Here is a 27,838-nt window from a genome sequence, read left to right as displayed (position 1 = left end):
ATTTTTAACTGCTAAGGGTGTGTGTATAAGGGGGGGGGGGAGGAAGATAGAAGTTTGTAAATATATTGACTGAGACACAGTAGATGAGAAAGGGACTAGACAAGAACAAGACTAAAAACCAGTAAGGAATGTACTCAGGTCTCTTCCAGCAGGCCTACCCAGTCAGTTTTTAAGCATTCATTTTAAACTCATGTCCTTTGTCTAATCTCTGTTTAGTGTATTTTAGTATCTTTTATAGAAATACATTTTAATATGTGTATTTGTGGTATTTTTACAATGTTTGTGTTTTAATAATTCTGTAACCCACTTCAAGCCACAAGGAGAGGCAATAAGAAATAAAATAATAATAATATTAATAATAATAATAATAATTACCATCATCATCATTGTTGTTGTTGTCATGCTGTAGTGCCACAACATACCTATTCAGTGATCCCAAGCTTCTTCTGTGATGGCATGCCAGCACAGAAGTGACATTATGGAAATGGTTTGCCCAGCTCTCCCACTCTCTCACTCTCCCAATAATTAAAGTAAAAAAAATATTTTTCTTAGTTAATTTTTAAAAAAATAATTTTTAAAACCGAGGCCGCTACGGAACTCCAGGAGGGCAGAATGCTCTCCCTATTGAGAAGTCCAGCCCCAAGACCAAGAAGTGGTGAAGCAGAACTGTTGCGTGGCCACCAAAATCATGCAATACTTTTAATGATTATCTTGGTAAGTTGTCGGGATCACGAATGCTGCTAAAAACCGGCTTCATGCAATAAGGTCCTTGGAAAATCAGGGAAAACACTGTCAATGGCAATTGCTTACACTTTCTAAGGAGATAACTTAACAACTGATGTTTATTCATATCACTAAGCAATTTATCCAGCGTTGCCCAAATTGATGTTAATGACTTAGTTATGACTGAAACAGACATATGACCAGTAGTATCCACGATCCTATAATGGTGCGTAAAACAAAGTTTGGGTATACTGAATCATCAGAAAGCAATGGTGTCACTATCTCAGCTACCGATGTGGATAATTTTGGATTTAGAAGTATTCTGGATTTCAGAATTCCAAATAAAGAGTGTTCAACCTATACATGTTTATTTTACTCCAATAGAATTGCTTCATAAATAATATATACTATTACACCATAGTCTAGTGAAAGTCACACTATAACTGACTCCCAATTTGTACTCTTCCTTGAATCTGTGTGAGCTTGCTATTAATAGCAGAGTACTGTTGATAACGACAGTCCTCTTCAAGCCTTCTCTAATAATGTTTATTTGTGATCCTGTTCCTTCCTGTTTCCTGTATGTATGTTCTGGTATGCAGTTTCCTTTATGGTTCCTAGTATGTTATAAAAGGGGCTGCAGACCACATGATCACTACAGACAGACTGCAGACCTCAGATCACATGCTTGCTGTTTTGCTGTAAGCTATGTCCTTGCACAGAGAATTATCTCAAACATATCTGAAACTTGACCGATACGTTTTGTACCTGTGTATGCTGAACACATTAATGTTGTGAGTAAACCAAATATGTGATTTTTATCAAAGTCTACTTCATTTTTGTCTCTTGAGTGCATGATATAAAACAAGTTGTTTTATGGGGAGTATATATATATTTTGGGCACTGAAAAATACTTCTGAAGCACTGCTATTTTTATGCACTGGCAAAATCTCTGTTATTCTAACAAATCAGAAATAATAGGTTGTTCAGTCTAACAACTGAAACCATTGCCTACCATAATTATATTTGGTTGTATACCACAAGAGAAGATTCTGCTCTAAAGTGTTTTTGGCTCTTCTCTGAAAGGTCACGCTTTTCTTAAAATTATGATTTCCAAAAAGTATTTTCCAAAAGGTTATGAATGCCATTTTCCAAAAAGTACAACACATATTATTATCTCAACTCTTTGCTCTTTTCCCCATTGAAACTTATACAGCATAAACTGCATCTCTTTTCTTCATTTCACTTAGTAAATTGACCAAAGGCAAATAACCCAGAAGAGTGTGACAAGAATGCGTGGGAGGTTTGCCAGACAAATTCCCCTGTGTCCTCAGCCTAGGCTATCAAAGTGTTGCATTTTAAATTCCCTCAGCCTATTCCTCTCTCATTTAAATAAATCAAATATTCTTATCTAATTTCCTGAGATAATAAGAGTGTTTAATGTATAATTTAACTTTACTGCAGACATTGCTTATAACAAATTTATCTTTCTCACCTGTCGGAATTATAGAGCTTATTTCTGTAATTTCACCTTGCATTATGGAGAATGAAAACTACTTTTTAAGAAACAGTAATATGCTTTCCCATGGCCACATAAGTTGATCCCCACAGATGGTACACCTTTTATGGGCTAGAAAATGACATCCTTCCAGTTTTTCCTAGAAACTGTGGAGTAAAAAGGTTTTGGTTTTCTTAATCACATTAAAGTCCTCAGGTAACTAAAAGAATATGGAAGAATGTTGTGCATTCAAATAGGACCAGGATCAAAATAAGGACAAATTATTTTGGAAGTGTGCATTCAGCCTAAGACAGAATCAAGATATAGCACACAGAAAGGTGTAAGCTCATCAGGTCCACTAGCTTTGTTATTTTTAGTTGACTGATGGCATTGCTGACTTCCTCCAAACTAGGCAGTGGTGCAAGCTCATATCTGGTTTATTATTGTGAAATTTGCAAGATAACCTCATCAGCTGTGGTTAAGGAAGTTATGGTACTGCTCTTTCCAATGTAGTGCAATTGATTTTTTTTTTATCATTCAGAAGTTTGGTTCCATCTGATGAGTGTAGAGGGTGTATGCCATGATATGTTGGGCCACAGATGACCTTTGTGGCATTAAAGACTACCCATGTAGCATAGACATCTGCAAAATGTTGGATTTCTTGAGCTTTTTTATCCACGAGATGTTCTTGAGTTCTCTGGTCCTTCTCTGGAACTCAGCTTTTGAACTGGCATAATCTTTTTCTTAACAGCGCAGTTGGTGTCTCTCTGCCATATCTGGAAGGTTTTCCTTTTGTTATCAATGAACTGTTGAATCTCGTTATCATTTTCATCAAACCCGTCTTGGTATTTCTTGGTTTGGCATCCAAAGGTTTCTTCACAGGCTGTGATGATGGAGGTCTTCAGTTTATTCCAGTGTTCCTCAACATTTTCAGGGTGTTCTATAGGTAAATGATCCTTGAATGTTGTTTGCAAAAGGGCTCATTTTGAGGACACTTGAAGGGCTTGGGTGTTCATTATCTTTCTTCCTTGCAGTCTGCGTTTAAGGGTGATTTTGATGGCCATCGCGGATCAAATTAATCTGTGGTCTATGCCACGGGATAATAGTTTTGTGCAGTGAATTCCCAATCTTTCCCATCTCCTAAGGTTTTTTGAAGGCAGTTGGGATGGTAATTCGAAACAGGGAAGAGGAAAGTGAAATGTATCACTAATTATATACACAGGCAGCCTAAGAAACTCCAGAATAATTGTCATTTGGTTAAAAGCACAAAGTGGAAAGTAGATGAAATGCAAAGTGATTTGAAACACACCTTGTGATACAGTATATAGTTTGTGACATAAAATAATGTGCACTTATTTGCATGTATCTGGCAACTGAGAACTATTAAAATGGATGGGAGCTTTCTTACTGACAACAGACAAACTGTCCTACCTATATTATCTGAATTAGGAATGCTGAAAATTCATTTAACAAACCAGAATTCAACTGCAACTTGGCACCAACTTAATTTAAATGATAATTACTCAATAAGATAGCTGTGATCAAGGGAGATTCAATATTGACAGCCACACCTTTTAATGCTTTCAGCAAGCATATTACTTAGGCGATCCCTCGTAGTTCGAGGATGGTGGTCCTCCATTTCTTGGAAGATGCCTGTGCGTGATTTTTTTTTTAATGTGTGGAGGTCGGTGTCGTGAATGAGCCTTCTGGGGTAAACGATACTACTGATAGTAGCAGGAAAAAAAGAAAGACTCCTCGGGAGCAAGACTCATTTGCGGAGTTACAGAGAAAGAGGATTCGAGAGATATTTGAAGAATCAACAGATGAGGATTCATTTGAGGGTTTTGAAGGGGATGATGGGCTTGAAATGGACATTGGGGATGTGGTACGAGCAGAAGAGGATGGCATGGACTGGACACGCGCTCCAGAGGGTTGTGATGGGGAGACTGGGCTCACTGGTAGTGGGGACACTGAGGAAACATGGGGTCCTTCAGGATCAGACCCGAGGTGGTCTAATTGGAGGAGTGGGGATAGTTCCACAGCTGCGGGTAGGTCTGGGCGTCGGCAGGACGGCTCCAGCTCGGATGAGGAATGGAAGCAACCTGTGGGAAGGGCGGTGCCCGGCTCGAGTTCTGAAGACGAGTTGTAAATAAATTGAGGGCATTTGGCCATTGGGCCCTTGCGTGTGGCAAGGTGGTTGTTGGGCGCCATTGGGTTTTGTGTTCGTGTTCCTGAAGACTGACTTGGGACTGTGCAACCGACGTAAGTTTATTCCGGGTTACTTCTACGACGGAGGCTGGAACTGTGTGGGTTTTCCTTAGACTGCATTGTGATTACTGTCTGCATTAGTTCGCCTCCGTCGTTTTGGCTACTTGTGTCAACCCATTGACGAGGACTTTGCTGTGACAACTTCTCATCTTGGACCTTGGACTGGACATCGTTTTGGCATTACTCTTCGCTCCCTATTCCGGCTTGGCTTCGTTCTCAACCCTGTAACTACTCTCCGTTACCGACCGCTGGCTTCGTTCCTGACCCTGAAGTAACGCTCCGCTCCCAATTCCAGTTTGACTCCTGGTTCTGCAGTTACTCTGTTACCGACCATTGGCTTCGTTCCTGACCCTGAAGTAACGCTCTGCTCCCAATTCCAGTTTGACTCCTGGTTCTGCAGTTACGTTACGTTACTGGCCACTGGCTTGGCTTCTGACCCTGCAGTAACTCTTTGCCCTTCATTACTTTGTTTCTGGCACCGGTTTGTTTGCACTGTCTCCGGCGGCAAAGTTTGGCCCGGTTTGTGACATTGTTTGTTTTGATCCTCAAAACTCTATTTTGTAACGCAGCTGGGATTCTGTTTATTTTGGACCCTTGGGAATTCGGCCCGCAGTTTGTTTTGCCTTCTTCAAGTCATCCTGCAATTTTGAGCTGAATCTAAGCAGTTTTGTTTTAATCCGGATTAAATCTCTGGATAATCCGGATTATACTCCGGTTTGGTTTTTTGGAGTTTTTTCAATTTAAATGTCTTTTTCACACTGAAGTTCAAGTGTTGCAAGCTCCTGTGTTTGTTTTATGAGCTTTTTTGAGTTGTTTATTTATTTATTTATTTATTTACATCACTTTTACCCCGCCTTTCTCTCTGAGGAGACTCAAAGCGGCTTACAGTAAATAGGCAAAAATTCAATGCCTAAAAACAATGTAAAAACAACAATTCATATAAAACAATCTATAAAACAAAAGTTCATATAAAACAGGTACCATTACAAAATAAAATCACATTATATAAAAATTTAAGAATGTCCAAGATTAAAATCCATTCATCCAGAATCCTCAAGTCTTCATACAGGTCATGTAAAGTCCATGTTCTTATTCATTAAAAGCTTGTGTGCACAGCCATGTCTTTAAGGCTTTCCTGAAGCCTAGGAGAGTTGGTATCTGCCGTATGTTGCTGGGGAGGGTGTTCCACAGCCGAGGAGCCACCACCGAGAAGGCCCTGTCCCTCGTTCCCACCAGCCTTACCTGCGAGGCTGGTGGGACCGAGAGCAGGGCCTCCCCCGATGATCTAAGAGTTCTAGAAGGCTCATAGGGGGAAATACGTTCGGACAGGTAAGATGGGCCAGAACCATTTAGGGCTTTGTAGGTCAAAACCAGCACTTTGAATTGGGCTCGGTAGCATATCGGCAGCCAGTGGAGCTGGCTCAGCATGGGAGTAGTACGCTCCCTGTAAGCCGCTCCTGTTATTAGTCTGGCTGCCGCCCGTTGTACTAGTTGGAGCTTCCGAGCTGTCTTCAAAGGCAGCCCCACGTAGAGCGCGTTGCAGTAGTCCAAACGAGCTGTAACCAGAGCGTGGACCACCGTGGCCAAGTCAGACCTCCCAAGGAACGGGCGCAGCTGGCGCACAAGGCGGAGTTGTGCAAAGGCTCCCCTGGCCACCGCCGAGACCTGAGGTTCCAGGCTCAGCGATGAGTCCAGGAGAACCCCCAGACTGCGAACCTGTGTCTTCAAGGGGAGTGCGACCCCATCCAACACAGGCTGTAACCCTATTCCCTGTTCAGCCTTGCGACTGACCAGGAGGACCTCTGTCTTGTCTGGATTAAATTTCAATTTGTTCACCCTCATCCAGTCCGACACACTAGCCAGACACCGGTTCAGGACCTGAACAGCCTCCTTAGTGACAGGTGGGAAGGAGTGACAGAGCTGGACATCATCTGCATACAGATGACACCGGACCCCGAAACTCCGGATGATCTCTCCCAGTGGCTTCATGTATATGTTAAACAACATGGGGGACAGTATTGACCCCTGCGGGACCCCACAAGTCAATGGTTGTGGGGCCGAGCAGGTGTCCCCCAATGACACCATCTGGGAACGACCCTCCAGGAAGGACCGGAGCCACTGCAGAACAGTACCCCCGAGACCCATCCCAGCAAGGCGCCCCAGAAGGATACCGTGATCGACGGTATCGAAGGCCGCTGAGAGGTCCAGCAGAACCAGCAGGGACACACTCCCCCTGTCCAGTTCCCGGCGTAAATCATCGACTAAGGCGACCAAGGCTGTCTCGGTACCATGTCCCAGCCTGAAGCCAGACTGCGCCGGATCCAGAAAATCAGTATCTACCAAGAATGCCTGGAGTTGGGCAGCCACCACACGTTCCACGACCTTGCCCAAAAAGGGGAGATTGGAAATAGGCCGATAGTTCTCCAATTGAGTGGGGTCCAGTGATGGCTTCTTCAACAGCGGTTTGATCACAGCCAATTTAAGGCTCGCTGGAAATATGCCTTCCCGAAGGGAGGCATTCACCACCACCTTCACCCACTCGGCCAATCCCCCTCTGGCTTCTCTCACCAGCCAGGATGGGCAGGGGTCTAGGATGCATGTGGTCACCCTCACCTCTCCAAGCACCTTGTCCACATCCTCGGGCTGAACCAATTGAAACGAATCCATCAAAATAGGACAAGCAGGTGCACTTGTTACATCCTCGGAGACTGCCGTTAATATGGTGTCAAATCCAGAGCGGATCAAAGCGACTTTGTCCGCAAAGAACTGAGCAAATGCTTCAAAGCGGGCTGCCGAGTTGTCAGGGATCCCGTCTTGAGGGATGGGATATAACAAACCTCTGACAACTCGGAACAGCTCCGCCGGACGGTTCTGTGCGGACGCAATATTAGCTGCAAAGAAAGAGTTCTTTGCAGCGTCTATTGCCGCGGCATAAGCCTTAAGATAAGAGCCCAGCCGTGTTCGGTTTGACACGTTCGGTTTTGAACGCCACACGCGCTCTAGTCCCCTCTTCTTTCGCTTCATCGCTGCCAACTCCTCAGTAAACCAAGGAGATGGTTTAGCTCGGGTACTCGAGAGGGGACATTCCGGAGCGATCGTGTCTATTGCCCTAGTCATCTCCCGATTCCAGAGAACGACAAGGGCATCGACAGAATCACCAGCCGAGGTGGCGGGAAACTCCCCAAGAGCCATCAGGAAACCGTCCGGATCCATGAGCCTCCTGGGGCGGACCATTTTAATGGGTCCTCCACCCCTGCGGAGGTTAGGGGGCGCAGCAAGTCTAAACCTGATCAGGTGATGGTCGGTCCATGGCAACGGAGCGATGGTAAGCTCCTCCACACCTCCATTTTCCTCTCATCCCTGACAGAAAACCAAGTCAAGCGTGTGCCCAGCTCTGTGGGTGGGACCAGATACTCGTTGGGACAGCCCCATGGTTGCCATGGAGGCCATGAAGTCCTGAGCCATGCCTGAAAGGTTGGTCTCGGCATGGACATTGAAGTCCCCCAGCACAATGAGCTGTTGAGACTCCAAATGCCAGGCCAGAGACCACCCCCGCTACCTCAGGCAGGGAGACTGTAGTGCAGCGGGGTGGTCGGTACACTAGCAGAATCCCCAGTCTGTCCCGGTCACCTACCCTCAGGTGGACACATTCGAACAAGGTTGACTGTGGGATGGGGCACCTGGTCAGGGGGATGGACTCCCTATAGATTACTGCGACACCACCTCCCCTCCCTCCAGATCTTGGTTGGTGCTGCACGGTGTAACCTGGTGGACAAAGCTGGGTGAGGTTGACACCCCCAGCCTCATCCAGCCAGGTCTCCGTTATGCACGCCAGGTCTGCCTGTTCATCCAGGATAAGATCCTGGATGATAGCAGTTTTTCCATTGACAGACCTGGTGTTCAACAGCACCACCTTTAACCTGGAGAGACCGCCAGCCTGGGCACCCAAGTTTACCATATCAGGAGGCCGTTTTAAATCTATAAGAACTCTTTTTTTTCCCCTAGGCCAAATTAATTTATGCCTCCCTTTCCCGTATCTCCCCCTCCCCTGAATTACTTCTATGGGGACTCCTCGGCTGTTAGATGGCCACCCTCTCGCCACATGGTCCATCATTCTGTTAGTATCAGCTTTTAAATCAGGGCACGGATCTAGTATTTGCTGCGTCGTACCTCTCCCTCCTTTCAGGTTAATTAAAATTCTCTCCTTCCCCTTCTTCACCTTGGGGGCAGCGCAGGTCTTATATGCCAGAAGGCTTTGTAACTTTCTCCCTTCTAGTCTCCCAAATGTTAAAGTGCTATGTGCTAAGGTGGCGGGAGCTAAATTAAAATCATTGGGGTAACGGAGGCTTGACTGGAGGTTAAGAAGTATCAAGCTTACTGTTAAAACGATCGCAGCCTCTAGTACAGTGCCCGCATGCATCACTAAAATCTGTACTTTGTACTATTTGTGTTGTTTTTAAGGTCACTTCTTGCACTAATTACCCACCGAACCTTCCCGCCCCCTAAATGACCCCTCCCTGCTCCCCACTATTACCCTAATTGTGCACTAACCCAACAGCTGATGTTAATTATAATAGCAACTATACAGTTTATCTCTAAAGTGCATTAGTGCTTATTATTCCGAACAATAGATGCTGTAGTGTTCTTTACTCAATCCAGGAATAGTTCATCGAGCCAGTTCTAATTAATAGGGGATTTGTGATATAATATAAGAGGTAGCACGTTAAAGTTCTGTTCCATAAAGTGCAACAGTCAGATCTTGTCTATTAAGTGCTTAGTAGAGATGGCTATGTTCTTGAGGTCCAGTGTTCTTAAGCTAGTGGGACGCTTTGGTCAAAGTGCATAGCAGATAATTCATATGGCCTGCCAATACTGACGCCACCAGAGCCTCCAGGTGCACGTAACTTCCGGGCGTCTCAGAACCACTGGTCACGGCGTCCTTATCAGACCCAGGCGGCACAAGATTTAACAGTTGCTGCCCAGTCTCTCCCAGAGCACCCAGGAACAATAGCCACACGTTACAAGCACCTCTGACCTTAACCCGGTGATTCAGTGTGAGGAAAGGCTGAATGAGAATTAAAGAACCAACAGCAGGCAGGGAGATGCAGCAATGCTCCTCTCAGCTTTATACACCTGGCAGAGGCGAGGTCTTAAAGCACCAACAGCAGGCAGGGAGATGCAGCAATGCTCCTCTCAGCTGTATATACCTGGCAGAGGCGAGGTCTTAAAACACCAACAGCAGGCAGAGAGTTGCAGCAATGCTCCTCTCAGCTTTATATACCTGGCAGAGGCGAGGTCTTAAAGCACCAACAGCAGGCAGGGAGATGCAGCAATGCTCCTCTCAGCTGTATATACCTGGCAGAGGCGAGGCCTTAAAGCACCAACATCAGGCAGAGAGATGCAGCAATGTTCCTCTCAGCTTTATATACCTGGCAGAGGCGAGGTCTTAAAGCACCAACAGCAGGCAGAGAGATGCAGCAATGTTCCTCTCAGCGTTATATACCTGGCAGAGGCGAGGTCTTAAAGCACCAACAGCAGGCAGAGAGTTGCAGCAATGTTCCTCTCAGCTTTATATACCTGGCAGAGGCGAGGCCTTAAAGCACCAACAGCAGGTAGAGAGTTGCAGCAATGTTCCTCTCAGCTTTATATACCTGGCAGAGGCGAGGTCTTAAAGCACCAACAGCAGGCAGAGAGATGCAGCAATGTTCCTCTCAGCTTTATATACCTGGCAGAGGCGAGGCCTTAAAGCACCAACAGCAGGCAGAGAGTTGCAGCAATGTTCCTCTCAGCTTTATATACCTGGCAGAGGCGAGGTCTTAAAGCACCAACAGCAGGCAGAGAGTTTATGCAATAAACTGTATTTCCATCCATTGGCTGGCGTCTGACCTTGACAGTCGGTGCACGGCCGGTCAACACACAGTCTTCACAGATTGAGGTCCCAGCAGTGGTGTGATTAACACAATGAGAGTGGCTTCTCAGTCTGTTGCAACCTTCTTCTGCCTTCACAGCCATTGTAACATGTACTATGTTATCCTCCGCCTGCTCCGCCGTTGAGGTCTTTGGGTCTTCAGATTGTTCTTGGTCTGGATCCTCCCCTGTGGCCACTCCTGGGAGTGCATGACTCCAGTGGTTGTACCCTCAGGTTCATTAGAACACGCAAGCCCCCTCACCACGTCAAGGTGACAATCCATCGAGGGGGAGCAAGCATATGGAGTGGGCTGGAAGGAAGTTCCCACTGGGGAAAGAGGTGACATTGGAGAGGACTTAGAAAAACACCTCCCCTCATCAAGTCTTCAGGCAGGATGGCAAAGCTTTGTGCGAAGATGCCTATCCATGCAGTAGACATAAAGAGACAAGTCAATATAAAAAGCAGTAATAATAATATTTAAGTGCTGGCCCATATGAAAATCCATCCATCATTTAGATTTACAAAAAGAATGTCGGTATTTTTAAAATGCTAAATGGTCCAGGTTCAACAAAACAGCATTACTGAATATCTAATGATGCAGCACAATGCTAAATATATCACCAGTATTTCTTAAACTCCTAGTTTTAAAAATAACATGGTTTTGCTTTGACAGATAGCAAAGCAGATAAAGTTAACTTGAAACCTTGTCTCATCTATGTTACTGCTTCTATAAGAAAGTTAACCACTTCTTTTTCAGTTCTAAAAAAAAAATCTGGTTAATGATACAACTCATATATGAAGAATGACTTCAATTAGCTAGCTACAAGATTTCACACCTACCTCAGCTACTTTTACAGCATTCAGGACTCGGGTCTCCTTTTCAATGCCTTTTTGTTGCTGTAAAGCTCTCCAGGCAGCATTCCTCAATCCTTCTTGATTCACATGCCCAGAAAGTTCATTCCGCAGCAGAACTAGATTGTAGATCACACCATAACGAATAACCCAGAATGGGTCATGATCTGAAGATAATATTTTAGTATGCCATTAGTATTAAATTTTTCCTATTCATACTGCAAGACATGTTTTGTTGGATCAAACTGATACTCATATGACCTTTTTGCTTTGAACTATGGCTAGTTGGTGCTGTTCCAGGCTTGGGCCTAATTTAAACAAGACACTGCCATTTAAAAGGGGGTGAAAAGCACTTGCTAATGGAAGTGTACCAAGTATTGTTATGATGAAGGTTATTATTGTTATTTATACCCTGCTTTTTCTCTCCACAAGGAGACTCAAAGTGGCTTGACATTTAACAATTTAAAGTCAACAAATCTACAAACATTACAACAACAATGGTATTAAAATTCAGTTAAAATCCATAAACATACTCAAAGCTAAAAAGTATCTGTCGTGTTAAAAAGGCATTTAGTACTATGTATACTGGATCATCTACATGCATAGTTAGTGTTGTAGTTGGGCCAGGGGGCAATAATACTACTACTAGAACTACTAGCAGGAGGAAAAGGGCTAATGGTGAGTAGGTGTTTCATGAGGAACAGCAAGCAAAGCGGGTCCGGGAAATACTTATGGCTCCTTCTGAGGATGAAACGTTTGAAGGGTTCTCTAGTGATGAGGAGTCAATGCTGGAAGAAGATGGGTTAACAGAGAGTAGAGGAACTAAAAGATCAACTCGGGAGCAAGAGTCAGATGAGGAAAGGGAAAGGCAGAAGATCCAGGATCTACTCACTGCTCCCACGGAAGATGAAACATTTGAGGGTTTTTCTGGGAATGATGGGTCTGGGAGTGAGATGGAAAGTGCTGCAGATTGGACTCAAGTAAATGTGTGTGCAGAGCCAGTTCCTGGGAATGCATCAGGGGATTGGCAAACTACTGATACACCAGGGACATGGGGAGATCTAAGTCTTGAATAAAGATGGAGGGACTGGAGGGATGATGGACGAGGTTCATGTATGAGATCAAGATCAGCTGTGGATAATGATGACAGGGCGGAGGCCTCATCATCGTCGGATAACGATGTGTAAGTTAAAAGTGGAGTTGGAAGTACAGACTCCTTGCAGAAGGCAAGGTGTCGTTTTGGACATTGGGTTGTCGCTGCCTGTTCTCCTGTTGGGCTTGGGTCCTGGCTGTACAGCTTCATGTTCCTGGATTCAGTTTGGCTCTTGACGACGGCATCGCTCATTCTTGGCTTGGCCTTTGCTGGCTTCCCCTTCGGCTCCTGAATTCGGTTTGGCTCTTTACGACGGCATCGCTCGTTCCTGGCTTGGTGTTCGCTGGCTTCCCCTTCGGCTCCTGAATTCGGTTTGGCTCCTGACAACGGCATCGCTACTCCCAGTTGGCTCTCCTTTTGGTTCCTGAATTTGGCTTGGCTCCTGACGATGGCATCGCTACTCCCAGTTGGTTCTCCTTTTGGTTCCTGAATTTCGGCTTGGCTCTTGACAGCGACATTGCTACTCCCGGTTGGCTTTCCTTTGGTTCCTGGATTCGGCCTGGCTTTTGGACAACGACGTCGCCTGCTCTCGCTACGGGTGTGCGTTTGGCCCTCTCCTGGCTTTCTGTGCTGTAGTTGGGCGTGACAATTGTTTCAGTGAACTTTTGGCTGAAGTTTAGCTGGATTATCAGACAAGATAATCCGTATTATTTTCTGTTCCCGTATTTTTGCCTTTCTTGAAGCAAAGACATTTACTTTTACCAGGAACACTGAAGTTAAGTGTTCCTAGGTTCAGAATATCATTTAATAAACGTTTGTTGTCTTTACTCCGTGTGTGTGGCCTTTTAAGAGGTATCTGTGTCCTGACAGTTAGCATCTCCCATCTGTTTGAAAAAAGAGTTCTCTATCTACTAATGTTGAACACAAATGTCTAATATTTGAGATATGTGACTTCTATGGAAAATCTACATAGGTAAACCTCCCTGCATTTTTGTTGCAGAAGAAATAGTTAATGCCTGTTCCTTCAATGGCTTATTCCCCATTAGAAGTTTAGTCTGGAATTGATATCCCTTTTCCTCTTACTTTTTATAGACAATCCAGATGACAATTTTATCAGTTTGCATTAAACTCTTAGAATCATAGGAAGGAATTCCCCTTTCCCACATTCTAGGGGAGGAGGTTTCGCCTACCCTATACTGTTCAAAGAAGACAACTTGGGAAGGTGCAGGTTTTAAATAGGCCATATCAGAAAACAGAAAGGGATTTAATTTTGGTGTACACCCAAGGCACCTCTTTTGTGTGTAAGCCAAGAACGGAAACCCTCACCTGTGGTTCAAATAACCAAGGTGAAGGTGAATGGAAATGGCCTAGAAATGAGAGAGTCTGGCCTCAATAAATCTTTGGGGCAGAATTCTCCATCATGTTTCCTATTGGTCGCCCAGGGTTATTTCAGGCGGAGACACAGGTGTTTTGCCGAAATTTGCTGAGGGGTAGGTCCGAGACGGCCACTATCTCGACTTTATCCACACCAAGTTCATGCCACACTTTAGAATTATCTGTAAGTTACAAAGTTTAATTAGGTGACATTAATAAAAGTTGCCCATGGTTTAACCCATACCTGTTGTGTTATCTCTTTATTTCGGTGGTTGGGCAGCAACTGTCTCTGACTCATAACTTGTCATAAAGTAATTCATGAATAGAGAGGCATTCACTGCTCTTTTTAACCCATCATCCAATGCCACCCACTAACCCCAGCTGCTTTATAAGCCAGAAAGGATCAGTCACACAAGTTCAAATATCCTATTCATGTCCATGGGATGCACAAATTGAAGGGTATCCATTGTTACTGGACAAATAGAAGTATTATCAACTACAGTCCCTCATTTGAAACAGATATAAGAGATGCTTCTTTTTTGCAGTGTTGTGCAAACTATTAACTATCAACTGTTGCGTGGTTGATATACTCCTATTTGAGGTCAAATGATAATAGATCTTGGAACAGCTGATGTACAAATCTGGACACATGCAATACTGTCATAAACATGTTTTTGCTTTGTTTGTTTTTTCTGTCAGAAGTGCCAGAAAGTGCGTGATTCTATGAACTCTAGCCACTATCCTGTCAGACATTGTCTGAGTTTTCCACCAATTTCTAGTCACTGTTTAATCACTAGCGCCTTGTCAGTGAACCAAACATTTCATTTGGATCAGTTCTGTGACTGAGGACACTAAGAAACCATTGTATCTCCTGTTTTCAAAGAGGTGTTCTTTATTTACTGTCCTGATTTTAGAGTTTTTTAAATTCCGAGGGCCAGATTCCCTTTCAGTGGCCTTTTAATTCCTATGGATTCCTAAGGACCCTCAGGGCTCTTCCACATAGCCATATAACCCAGAATATCAAAGCAGAATAACCCACAATATCTGCTTTGAACTGGGTTATCTGAGTCCACACTGCCCTATATCCCAGTTCAATGTTTGGTGCTAAATTTGCAAATATAGTAATTCCTACATAACATTACCATGTATTGAACTGCTTTTTCTATCGATTTGTTGTAAACCATGATATTTTGGTGCTTAATTTTTAAAATCATAATGTAATTTAATGTTTAATAGGCTTTTCCTTAATCCATCCTTATTATCCAAGATTTTCGCTTATCCAACGCTTTTATTTTTCAGTGATTGGTTTGGGGGAGGGTGCCAAAATTCTGTTCGCTTACACTTGAAAATTACCTTGGGCCGGCCCTGCTCCCTTCTGTCTTGTATCATGTTACCTTGGCATTAACTACATTCCCTACATGCCTTCCTAATTAGAACAGGGACTATGGGAAACACTGAGGAAATATTAGTCATCTCTTTAGAGGTCTGTGTTCTTCTAATACAGAGCGTTTCCTGAAATGGAGCTTTGCATACTTAGTTCTTATGAATGTCAAAGGCAATTTAGCATGCTGTGTCGCTAGAAGGACAATAGAATTCTCCTCACTGTGTTGAATCAGGTAGTTAAATACTTTGAAAAAGTAACCATTCAGACTGCAATCTTGTGAGCATTTACCTAGCAGTAAGTCCTATTGAGCTCATTGGGGATTACTTTGAAAGTATACAGGCCTAGAATTTCATTACATATCATTGTTATAGGTGGTAGAAGAGAAATAGAACAATTGTGATGTTTTTGGCTCTCAACACTAAGAACATTTAATATTTAACAAACTGGCTCTTTTGCATAAATGTACAAAAATGTAAATAACCAGCATGTGTAAATGATTATGTACTGGTTATGATCTATATTTTTACAAGTGTTAAAAGCATGCTGCCTTTTGAACTACTGGACATTCATGTTATTGCTGTGGCCTCAAGTTGACTCCAACTTATGGTAACCCTATCATAGTTTTCTTGGAAAGATTTATTCAGCTGAGGCTTACCTTTGCCTGTCTATTCGACTGAGAAAGTATGATTTCACCAAGATCATCCAGAGGGTTTCTATGGCTGAGTGGAAATTCAAATCCTTGTCTCCTGTATCCCTACATCAAAACATTATATTGCAATACTCCAAATATGGAAGTCACTTCTGAATGTGACTTCTGGTTTCTAATAAAGCAATTTTTATTTACTTTAGATGCCGGGGGGGGGGGGGGGGGGGGACAAGTGGTGGTTTATCATTTTTTTCAAACATATTTGGTTTGTTAAGGGCAAAAATCTGACTGAAACAATTTAAGGAGCACAAGAGCTTTGGGATGGTCCTAGAGAAGCTGGAGTAGCCAAGAAACACTGCTGGGAGAGAATCACATGAAGCCTACAAGTCATTCCCTAACCCTGCTTTTATACAAGTACCGAAGTTGAGCCTTGTTGGATCTGAGTAAATATTTAGCCCATAACCCAATTTCCCATAGAGGCCAACTATGTATCTGCATGAAGAGCATGTAGGTGATGTGTCTCTTCTGTTATTGCTTCCCAGAAATTGATGTTGATCAACATGGTGCCTGCCTCTGATCCTGGAGGTTCTATGAAGCTGCCATGACTTATAGACATTCATAGTCATATCCATCATGCTCTTCTCCTTCCAATGACAGTCATCACATCTTGTGGCAATAAATGCCATAAATTAGTGGCTAGAATCCTGACAAAGCCTAAAGGAAATATGAATTTTGTCTCATGCAAGTGTATCCTTGTCACAAGTAGATTGTGGGTGAAGAGGTCAAGACTGCAATTCCAAGCATAATTATTAGAGGGAAAGATCAATTGAATTCCATGGGGATTAGTAAAAAAAAAAAAAAAGCTCAGGCTACACAGCACAACAGCAATTCTTTATACACCAACTAAAATCATTCAGTCATTGCCAAGTAAAATGCACAAGATCAGGCTGTAAGGATGCAAGCTATAGGTACCTACTTGAAAATAGGTCATCATGAAAATCAACCAATTTTTTAGTAAATAATGATAGGCTCAGGCTGCTCACAAACTGAAAACCATGAATATTTATCTTGTTTGTGGGTCACAATCACGGTAGCCTGCTTTTAATAGATGGTATTCAATCGATGTATTAGCTAAGCAGTTACTTTAACCCTATCATTGTCATCTAGAATTTTTAACCGTGACTGGTGTCTGAAGCTAGACTAGAGATGTCATAAATTTTGCAAATCACATTTATGATTGTTGCACTAATACAATGACCACAAATGCTCCCCAAAACCACCTTAGATGTCAGTCAGCTGCACCAACAAAAGGGGTTCTGAAGCATTGGAAGTAATATGATGAAAGTTTTTTTTTTCCGTGTCAGGAGCAACTTGAGTCACTTCTGGAGTGATGAAAGATGATGTTCCAGCTCCCTCTTGCCAGCAAGTTGCAGTGCGACAAGGCCTGCAGGAAGGACCTGTAAGGGATCCTGCCACTGTTTTTTGTACTGCAGCTCTCTAGTAGGAGCAGAGCCCTGGAATTTCTCTGGCTGGGACAGCTGCCTGCCTTCTAAGGTGAGTTTGGGTAGGGGGTCAAATGGGGAGACAGATCACAGCTACTTCAACATAGATCCGTCTTCCCAGGCAAAATCTTGGCTTGTATGTTTTATGTTGTTTTTAAAAGATGTTGGTAGTTTAATTCTATTTTAATGTTGATCTTTTCCTTGTTTTGACTGCATTGTATTTTAATTTGTCAGGAGTTCCAGTTTTGGGGAAAAGGTGGGGTACAAATAAAGTTAACAACTTTTAAAAATTTAAAAGATGTTGTGATGTACTTTTTAAAAAAACAACAACACAGCGAAAAGAAAACACAGTGAGACTAATAATTATAGAAATTTTTAAAGTATAACGATTAATTAGATAAGACTGGATGGGTGCATGTTGAGCATCTGAATGAACAAATGGCACCACACAGTTCTGGCACACAACCTAAATTACTTTCATACAGATTGAAATGATTTAGGACACTAAGGAATGAAAATTTAAGTGCTAAAATTACCTCTAAACAGTGAGAAATGTAAGATGATGGCACAAAGGGGGACACCCACCTATCTATTTGGCTATGGTGTTCACAGTACTGTAGCTATCTGAAAGTGATGTCAGGCTCTCCACCTCCCAAAAGATTCAGAGATAAAGTACATGCAATAGATTGGCAGGACAACATCAATGAATGGGCAGAAGGGGAGTTACATTTACACTCACAGCATGATGGTGAGTCATAAGCAAAATGCCAATACGAAGATGCAATCAAGTGTACTTGAAAGGCTTTTTGAAAAACTCAAGCACGGATCTTCCTTTTAAAACAGAAAACAAATCTCAAGAGAATTTATTGAACCAACCTCGCATGTTCTTAATTAGATAGAAAGAAGTAGTTACAGTGTAAAATGTGATGTCTGAAAGATTCACCAAATGCTTGTTTGCAACTCAATGCACATCCTCCAGATCACAGCTCAGGAATTATAAGTTAAAAATAATGTTGTTACTCGTAACTTTTGGAGCTAGTGAGGATACAATGAGATCAAACTTCAAAAGTAATGCAATACACAAAGTTGAAATCACCATATTTGTAATTCCATAATTGCATCTAAAATATTTAAAGTTTCCATAGCTGCAATTTTCATTCACGGGTCATTGACTAAGCAACATCAAGATTTCATAGAGGCTCTTGTAATGTTCCAACAAAATGTATTACATGTCTTATTTCTTTGTTATGCTGTATGATATTCTATTCTATTTAAGAACAATTTTCTATCTAATGTAACATTGTATTGTACTTTATTTCATCTTTTAATCCATCTCTTCTTATCTTGCTTCTGACCCTTTCCTTTGTGTACCCTGGCCCTCTATATGCTTAACACTTTTAGATAACTCAAGATTGGAAAGATGATAAAATAAGTCTGCCTCTCATTTTCTCAAGTAATTTCACATAGCATAATACAGCCTCTGAAATCCTTCAACAACACAGCTGTATATGAGTAAGAAGAAACAGACTAGAATATTTTTAGCACTTATCTGTCAGGTCTAAATTTGAATATGAGAGATGCCCTTGGTACAAGCAAATTAGCCGGCAAAATTAGAAATTAGTCTGTCTGTTCTCAAGTATGCTATGAGAGAAAGGTATTCAAATGCATTTTCAAGGGAAATGAAGCTAGAGCTTAGTAAGCTGAGAAACATGCATCATTTTTGGGGAGGATTATCATGGGGTAACTGCACACTGCATTTCTTGGGAGCAGTAAACTTGCAAGACAGATAAAAATGACTTCTTGTCTTCATATTTCTACATCACAGAATACAATTCATTTCACTTTGGGGATTCAATTTCCCTGAAATGACCAAACTTTTGGCAAGGGCAGGGGAAGATTAGGACAAAGATTAATGGTATAAAAAGCATGAGAAAAACATAAAACAGTAATTATGAATGAAATTGTCTAAAAAGTGGTGGAGAAAATACTTCATATACAAACAACTTCTGATTTAACTTTTGTCTAAATCTCTATTTGGTGAACTACTAGTTAGGGCAAACACACCAAAATCACTGAACATAAACACAACCTACCTTGAAACCCATAATATAAAGGGCATAACCTACAGACTCAGCCAGTTACATGCTAGCCACTTTTAAAATAAAAGTCAAATGAGTCTTTTCCAACTGAGTTAAGCTATGATACATGTAGGGTCTAAATACTGTAAAGGCATCAGACCCTGTCTGATCTTAGAACAGAGTTAGCACTGGGTACTACTTGAATGGAGGCTCACCAACAAATACCAAGTGCTGTCAGCTATATATTCAGAGTAAGGAACAAGCAAAAACACCTCTGAACATTTCTTGGCCTAAGAAAAAACAAAAAAAATTCATAGGTTTCCAATACCTTAAACATTAGCTTGATGGCACACAGACTCACACATGATATTTTATTCCTGAATAAAAATATTAGTGTTGAGATGAGGGTTTGGAAAGAATGAAGAAACTCTGCTTACAAAGACAAGCAGATGGTAATATGGTAGGGCTGTCATAAAAAGTAGATAGTAATCTAATAATCACAGCTAGACATTCTGGGAGAATCTATTATAAAACAACTCATCCAGGTTCCAAGTAACATTGAAAGACTCACTTCTTTTCTGATTTGTCTGACCTAGTGGCAGCTATCAAAAATATTCCTTTCACTCTAGTGAAAGAAATATGCCCTTGGCAGCTCAGCAAGTAACTATGTTGGAGGTGGATGGTGGGATGTAAAAAGTCACAGCAACAAAAAGCATTTTTAAAAGAACAGAAGTTAAAGAATGATCCATTAGGTATTCAGAAAGCCTGAAAAGGGAAATTAGTCTTTTGATATTCTAATTATCTCCTTGCCTCGCCCATCATCTATTATCTTGTTAATTGAGCAACCACACAGAAACTAGAATGCATTTGCTAATTCTGCAGGTGGTTTACCTCTCCAATCAGCTCAAATGTCAGCACAGGACAGAAAATGTACCAAATACATTTTCAATAGAAAACCCTTCATTCACACACAGACCCATTTTAAAATCAAAGGGTGGCATTTTTAACAAGCCCACCTGATTTTTACTCCTTTGGAAGCATGAGGGACAGGTAATTGGGCTCTTATCAGAAAGGTAAACAGTCTTCAGAAAGAATTAGATTTATGATCCCTGTCACTCCAGTAATTTAACTGATAGCAAAAAGGTGGTAGAAAGTAAAATAGGACAAAGGAAATATTCACTCATACATTTTATGGCTGAACAGATACAAACAATTGAACTTGATTGCTAAATATATGTAATTTTTGGCATGAACTGATTGTTTATATCAGGTTAATTATTTAAACTAAAGTTGTGATATAGCATATATAGTTCAGCATCTCTTATCTGGAATTCTTAAATCTGAAATATTCCAAAATTGGAAATTGTACACTGTACACTGAACTATCAGAAAGCAAGGTGTCACTGTCCCAGCCACCTATGTAGACAATGTCTACATGGTGCCTGGGACAGTGACACTTTGCTTTCTGATGGTTCAGGGCACAGAAGCTTTGTTTCATGCATAAAATAATTCTAAAATATTGTATTAAATTACCTTCAGGTTGTGTGTATAAGATGTATAGGAAACATAAATGAATATTTTGTTTGGGTTTGGGTCCTATCTTCAAGGTATCTGATTATGTATGTAATTACAAGTATTCCAAAATTCAAAAAAGTCTCAAATTAAATACACTTCTGATCCCAAGCATTTTAAAAGGATAATGAAAACTCAACTTGTGCTTTTAAAGTGCTTGTGAATTGTTACTTAGAACTATTGCAACATTCTAAGCTCAAGTTTTGTAAGTTCATTTTTCCCAACAGCTTTCAAAAATCAAAGAGGAACTGCAAAGATACATTTTATGTCTGGTCCTACTCCCTCACCTGGAAATGGGAAACAGAAAACGCAGTAGGACTAGCCCTGAGTCAACAACGCACCACAAGGCTTCTAAACAACTGAAAATTGATGAACTCTTCGGGGAAGGAACTGTGAGTATATCTGACTTAAACACCCTGTTTGAAACTACAACTGACAACAATGCTACTCCCTTAATTCTTCATGATAAAGCTAACGAGCCTCTATCAGTAGCCTCTGACAACAACTTGGCTGCATATCATGAAGGAGTATCCTTGGAGTCAATTGAAACAAATGTAGTGGAAGAGAACCCCCTCTTTACCGAGATAAGACAACATACAGGGCAAACAATCTCCACAGACTTTGTGATGAACCAATGCCTTTTTACAGCCCACACTGTTGTTTCTATCTTCGAAAGGATAGAAAAAATAGTAGGACAGTTGGAGCTTCTCAAAATTGCTGTTGACCACTTCACTCAGTAAAGTATACCTTTAAAAGAAAGTTCAGCTAAGGATAACAGCAGGTGGGCCAGAGAGGAGGATAATAATGTGCACCAAAACACCTCTGAATTACCTACTAAGGAGCTACAAATGCATAAAGGCAATAGGATCTTACAAGCAAATCAAACAATGCTGCAAATTGCGCACATTGGAATAAATAAGGGCAAATGGAATTCATTTAGAGCAATCAGAACTTCTTTGAGCTAGCTATTAAACATACATCCACATAGTATCGATATGCTTACAGTGGAATGGCTTCCCAGAGTGTCAGCTCACGACAGGATTCTCATATCGTTTGAGCAGATGACAATTCCCAGCATGCTGATGAAGATGAAGCTCTTTCTGTCCAGTTTTCAAATAACACCAACAAGGGTGTTTCGAGATTCAAGCATCACCCCTTTGATAATTCCTTTGCACAACAGTAATTGTTTGAGAAATCCCAAAGAAACACTTCGCAAGAACATGCTGCAGTCCAGCCCAGCCAAAACCCTTAGTACACTAACAGAGAAGCAGCCTCAGGGCCTAAGTAGGCCATCCTGCAAAGAACAACAAGACATTGCTTGTAGATTGGACCACCTTAAGAACATGATGTTTACTATCAGGGACATGGCTGTACCATTAATAGACTTAGTTCCCTCTGTTGAAGCCCCACATGCTACGAGGGATTTGGCTGGGGGCTCTGCTGATGCGTTACTAGCAATGAACGAGGACGACATCACAACTATAAGTCCAATGCACCCCCTGATGCCTATGAGGGAAAATCAGATACCTTCAACACACGAATTGCTACCCAACCAAAAAGCTCCTGCTCAGACTGAACTTCTGGAGATCGGTAATGTCTCAGACCCATTTACACCAGCGTGACAATTACACCTGCTATCCTGGAATATAATGGGATGGACAAATAAGTTCCATGATGCAGATTTTGCAATTTATCTGCAACAATTTAAAATTATTTGTTTGCAAGAGACATGGGCCACTGAAACAAACCCTCCTTCTCTCCATGGTTTCAGTGCATATTCAGTTCCAGCTGTGAAAACGAGCTCTAAAGGCCGTGGTAGCGGAGGCCTTGCCATTTTCATTTCAGTTGATCTGCATGTGGACATTCAAAGTTTGGATAGTTCCCTACCGCAATATATACAGGTCCTCCTCATTAAGAGCACGTTCTTTGGTTGTGTAATCTGTATAAATGTCTATTTTCCACCTAGATTAGCAAAAAATGGAGATCCCAATAATGTTTGGATCAGGCTATCTGAAACCCTTACCTGTTTGGAATGCCAATATCCCTCCACAAAGCTCCTTTTGTGTGGAGATTTTAATGCTAGAATTGAGGTGGATATGAAACAAGGGGAAGGCACTAACTTTGGGCAAGATGGCCAAGTCACATCTGCTGACAGGGTTTCTCAAGACACAATTAGAAACAAGTCAGGTCTGAGTTTCTTAGAGGTCCTATCCTTGCATCAATTGCATTGCCTCAATGGAACCCAGCATGATATAACTCAAAGTGCCTATACCTATGTCACCAACAGGGGAGCTAGTACTATCGATTATATAGCAGTTTCTGCCAACCTGCTACCTGATATTCAAAGATTTGCAATTAATAATAGGGTTGAGAGCGATCATTTTCCTTTGTCTCTCATATTTAACTTTGAAACATCACCTCCAGCACAATCCTCCCAAAATTCCCAAAATCTAAATGGAATCCATGTTGGAGAACGAAGAATAAGGTGGTCAGTCAACTTAGGCAACTCCATTCTACACATATTGGAGAGCAATCCCTATAGACTTCACCGACAATACATCCTAGACTCTAACACAGACATTTTACATGCCTATCAATCCATCATTCAAAATCTCAGACCCAAACTGGTCTGTAATAAACAACTAAACCCCAGTAAGGTGGGAATTAACAGATGTCTGGTTACTGATTTTTTCCTCGATCACTACTTTATGCACACATTCACACACTTGCCCATGTACAGGTGCAAAGATCTTGACATAAATGCAGGGGAAAGCTCTTGCAGCTAGAATTTAATAACCTCTCCACAGGAGCCCTGCTATTGTTGCTGTGATTGATGAGACACTGATAATGGATGAGAGACTTGTCATCTTTAGTAAAAATTTGAAAACTGAACTCTTCAAAGTAATGGCAAGGCAAGCATTTGGCTAGGTGATGGAAATTCTGACAGGCTTTATTTCAGTTCCACTGCATATATATATATATATTTGGCAACAGATAAATAGACACAAGGAGGAAAAAAAGAACCAGGATACAAGCAACATAGTGTCCTGGGTTGTGGTCTTGTAAGAGTTTTTTAGCTAGTCAGGGTTAGAAGGGGTCAAAAATTAATAGGAGCTGCTTAGAGAAAAACCAAGAAGCAGTGGGTCAATTACTCTTCTTTATTAATCCCCCTGAGTCCCCCTGGGGAGATAAGGCAAGTTACAAACAATTAATAATCATTACAGAGTATCCACCTTAGTATTTAGAATTTTTGAAGACTTGCATGCGTGGCACTGTCCATAGAAGTTATAATGACCACTCAAGTTCATTTATTAATAAAGGCATATTACTAAGTTACTGTCCATAAACTATCTTCAGTAAATAAGGAAGAACAATGTCATTGCAAACCTCCTGGTAAATATTTCCGTTCACACAAACGCAGCTGTAGACTCGAGCTCCTTTCAATTTGCAAGATACAACTAAGTAAATCAAACTCATCTCTAGCTAAAGTTGGTGTGTTTTAACTCCGTTCTAAACTAGCCTCATAAACAGGGCTGTCATTCAAAATAATGAGCAGCCAGTTCTTGTTTCAGGCCTTCCCTCCCTCTGACCCTCTCGCCTCTCCATCCTTCTTCCTCATCCCCTTCACTAGTCCTTTTAACCTGTTTTCTAACAATGTTCACAACCAGTTCTGGCAAACTGGTTACAAATTGGCTGAATTATACCACTGCTTATAAATGCATCTGATCTTATCCTCTAGAATAATGACAATATTTTTGTGAACAATGGTAAGGCCGCAGGAGTACCTTATCCTTTCATGAAATCAGTTCTGTGATCCTCCCTCCCTTGGAAGTTCCCTTTTCTTTCTCCTGTCACTGTGAAGATATTTTATCAATTTGCACTCCTCAAATTTGATGGTGCCATAAGTGAAATTGACAAAGTCCCTAGTCAATTCTCTGATGGCCTTCTAGTGTGAGATTTTTTTTATTTTATTTTTTGCATGAGGCAGAAGCATTAGCAGTAGTTATTTTTAAAAGAAAGAGAAGGCCATGCAGCATCACATACATTCTTTTTAAAAAGCAAGGCTGCCTTTTTTGCATCAATAATGTCACTCCATTGTCTTTGAGAGGGAAGATACAATACAGATGTCACTGCCGGAGGATGCTAAATAATAAGTGATAGAGGAAGATGCTGGAGGGGAAATGTTTTTGTAGCCTCAATCCTGAACCGAGTTTAATCTACTGACACCTCAAAAATTAAAAGAAGACACTCCTCGATCCAATTTGAAGGAGTGGGCACTAATACTTTGCATGTATGACAGCAGTGATAGTCTTCAACATCAAGCATACTAAAATTTGCCTTGACATTTTTGGCAGATGTAACCGATATTTGGAATGACCATACAAGGTGCATATGCCTGGCTACTGCCTATTAGAAGGTAAATAATGGTTAACAACAGGATTTGTGCATAGTATAGTTCTTATTAAGATGAAGACAAAAGGATGAAAGTTCATTTCCGCTTCTACAGACAAGATGGATTGGAACACAACAAAAAATGAAAATGGATTAAGAGAGAGATGGTGATGAATAGGCAGGCAGATGATACATAGAGAGATGCACAGTCAAATCTTATGTACAAACTATGACTATAATTGGAGACTTCTGATCTGGTATGTGTGGTACATGCCTTAGTTACATCCCCTTTGACTACTATATCATGCTCTACAAGGGGCTGCCTCTAAGGAATGTTCAAAATCTTCAACAACTACAAAGAGCTGCAGTCAGAGTGTTAAGTGGGCTGATTACAAGGGCCATACAACTCCTCTGCTACAACAGCTACACAGTTTGTAGAATGGGCTGAATGTATTGTATTATTTTAAACTGTGTGATTTTAATTTGCTTTTTATCTTTCTATCTACATTTTATCCTTTCAAGTGTAGATTTAAGTTGTTTTAATATTGCAAACAGTTTGATTCAATTTTAATGTCACTTCCAGTAAATTTTAAGTGTATTGTCCATTTTTAAATTGAAACTCATATTGAGCCCCAATTTTGGGGAGAAAAGTAATAAATAATGTATTACTACTACTACTACTACTACTACTACTACTATTACTACTATTCATCTGCATAATGCCCTGAATCAAGCATACAAGAGGAAAATAAATATGACTGCTAGAATACTTATGGAAACAACTGCATAAATTAATGTTCACTTCACAGCTTTTACTTGATCTGCTCCTATAAAACGTTTCCCAAAACCTAGTTAGGACACAAATAAAAAAAATAATGTTTACTACTGAGACAGAAACATAGTGTCTGATAATTTCAGGAAAGTCTCTTAAATCCTAAACCACATCACCATCACCATCATTTATTTTAAGAAGTCCAATACTATCTTTAAAAGACAGACTTCCCAAAGAGTTATATGGGACATATCAAGTAAACTGACTTTACAGTGAAATCTAGAAAACAGAATTGGAAGGCTGTGAGTAGCTCAACTGCTGATATCAGAAAGGTGAGATGTGAGTAACTTAACAGCACATATCAGCAAGAAAAAAATGTCTCTAATTCATGGACCTAACAGAGTGGGTGTCCACTGAAATGGGCTTAGAAATATTTAGCAGCAGTAGATCAGCTTGAATGCTCCAATGAAATTTGAGAGATAGTCAGTACAGTCTTATTGATTTCTGTGCAAGTAACAAAGAGCTGGTAATTTATCCAAAATTGATTTCCTCTGTTCAACTTGGTTTCAGAATGTTGGCTAAAAAATCTATCCTGGTCACAGAAAATGCCTATGCATTACTATGGAGGTGGCACATTTCCAGTATAATGATTGGACTTTTCGTGTTCACAGGACATACAGATATTGTGTTTGCAAGGAAACACAGCACTGCTGTCTTCCTGCATTTGACCATGCCTATAATCAAGGGGGGCATGCCTGAGAGGTGTCAGGCCATATGGATTCTGGAGTAAAGGGAACTAGCTACATCATCTGCTAGCAAATCCTGTCAAATCATACTTTATTGAACACTGAAGAAAGGGGACTTAATTTCAGCACATGCTACCAAGCACCAATCAACCGATCAACTATTAAGAAAGTCTGAAATGATTTCTAAGGGTACTTATCTATTATGTCACAAAAATGGTGGATGAAATTTGACGGACTCTTCCATTTTTAATTTACTCAGTTCATCCATATCTCTTCCATGCCATCCTTGGCTTAGCCTCTCCATCCACATCCAAAGCTAAATTTCAATACATTTGTTTGACTGTACTTCTTACTTGGTGAGGGTTTTTAATTTTCCTCCTTTTATTGCTAGTCTTCTATTCTTATCTCTCCCTTACATCCTTATTTCTCTGTTGACTCTCTACACTGTTAAAATTTAATGGTAATTTCCTTGGAACAATGACTAACACATATGGTCAGGACATTACCAAAAAGCAGAGCAAATGAACAGTTTTCCTTGAAAGGTTTTCACAAGAGATTGATGCACTTCTTGTTTGCTTGCATTTCAGAACACAAAAGGGCTTTGAAGGGCATTTAAAATTCCAGAAATGTCCCACAAGTATACTGATATGCAATTACATGGAAGACCTCAAGCTATGGCTGCTGAAGCATGCAGAAATTGCATAATGCCAGACAGTTATTAAAAGAGCCATAGGGAACCTCACCTTGCCTTTGTGCCAGAGTCAATTTTAAGGACCCTAAATAAAAGAAACAATATGGCTACAGTCCTGCTTCCTTTTATTTGACATAGGAATGTCAAAACCTTTCAGAGATGTTTCCATGGTTTCAACGGCCCACATATCCGTTAGCGCACAGCTGTCAACTGGAAATAATCGTGTACACCATGTAAATTACCAAAACGTACCTTAATGTTTTAGTAATGAATATCCCAGTTATTGAGTAAACCACTATTGGTTCATACATAGTATTACAGGAAAGATTAATTCTAATATTT

The 27,838-nt window shown here is 41.2% G+C and overlaps 2 protein-coding genes across 4 annotated transcripts in view; one reads left to right on the top strand and one right to left on the bottom strand.

Annotated features, from left to right (window-relative positions):
• Positions 1–27,838, bottom strand: part of tmem232 (transmembrane protein 232) — a 168,197-nt gene that overhangs the window by 85,866 nt on the left and 54,493 nt on the right. Inside the window, exon 10 of the mRNA XM_016994846.2 lies at positions 11,235–11,413. Coding sequence (XP_016850335.1) covers positions 11,235–11,413 — 179 coding nt within the window. The remainder of the gene's footprint in view (positions 1–11,234; positions 11,414–27,838) is intronic.
• Positions 60–27,608, top strand: LOC107983049 (uncharacterized). Of its 3 annotated transcripts, XR_010003501.1 has the most exons (4): positions 60–1,514; positions 17,108–17,297; positions 21,123–21,287; positions 27,393–27,608. XR_010003501.1 is itself a non-coding variant. In XM_062972203.1 (3 exons), the coding sequence occupies exon 3, from the start codon at positions 22,545–22,547 to the stop codon at positions 23,679–23,681; it is 1,137 nt and encodes a 378-aa protein (XP_062828273.1). In that variant the 5' UTR covers positions 60–1,514; positions 17,108–17,297; positions 21,123–22,544; the 3' UTR covers positions 23,682–27,386. The 3 variants fall into 3 exon arrangements, 2 of the variants coding, with proteins under 2 accessions (XP_062828273.1, XP_062828274.1); XM_062972203.1 differs by lacking the exon at positions 27,393–27,608 and having other exon boundaries at positions 21,123–27,386; XM_062972204.1 differs by lacking the exons at positions 60–1,514; positions 27,393–27,608 and having other exon boundaries at positions 17,095–17,297; positions 21,123–27,386.

This window comes from Anolis carolinensis, chromosome 2, assembly GCF_035594765.1.
Source record: "Anolis carolinensis isolate JA03-04 chromosome 2, rAnoCar3.1.pri, whole genome shotgun sequence".
Lineage (NCBI taxonomy): Eukaryota > Metazoa > Chordata > Lepidosauria > Squamata > Dactyloidae > Anolis > Anolis carolinensis.
The sequence above is the reverse complement of the archived record's forward strand: the minus strand, read 5'-3'. Positions and strand labels throughout refer to the sequence as shown.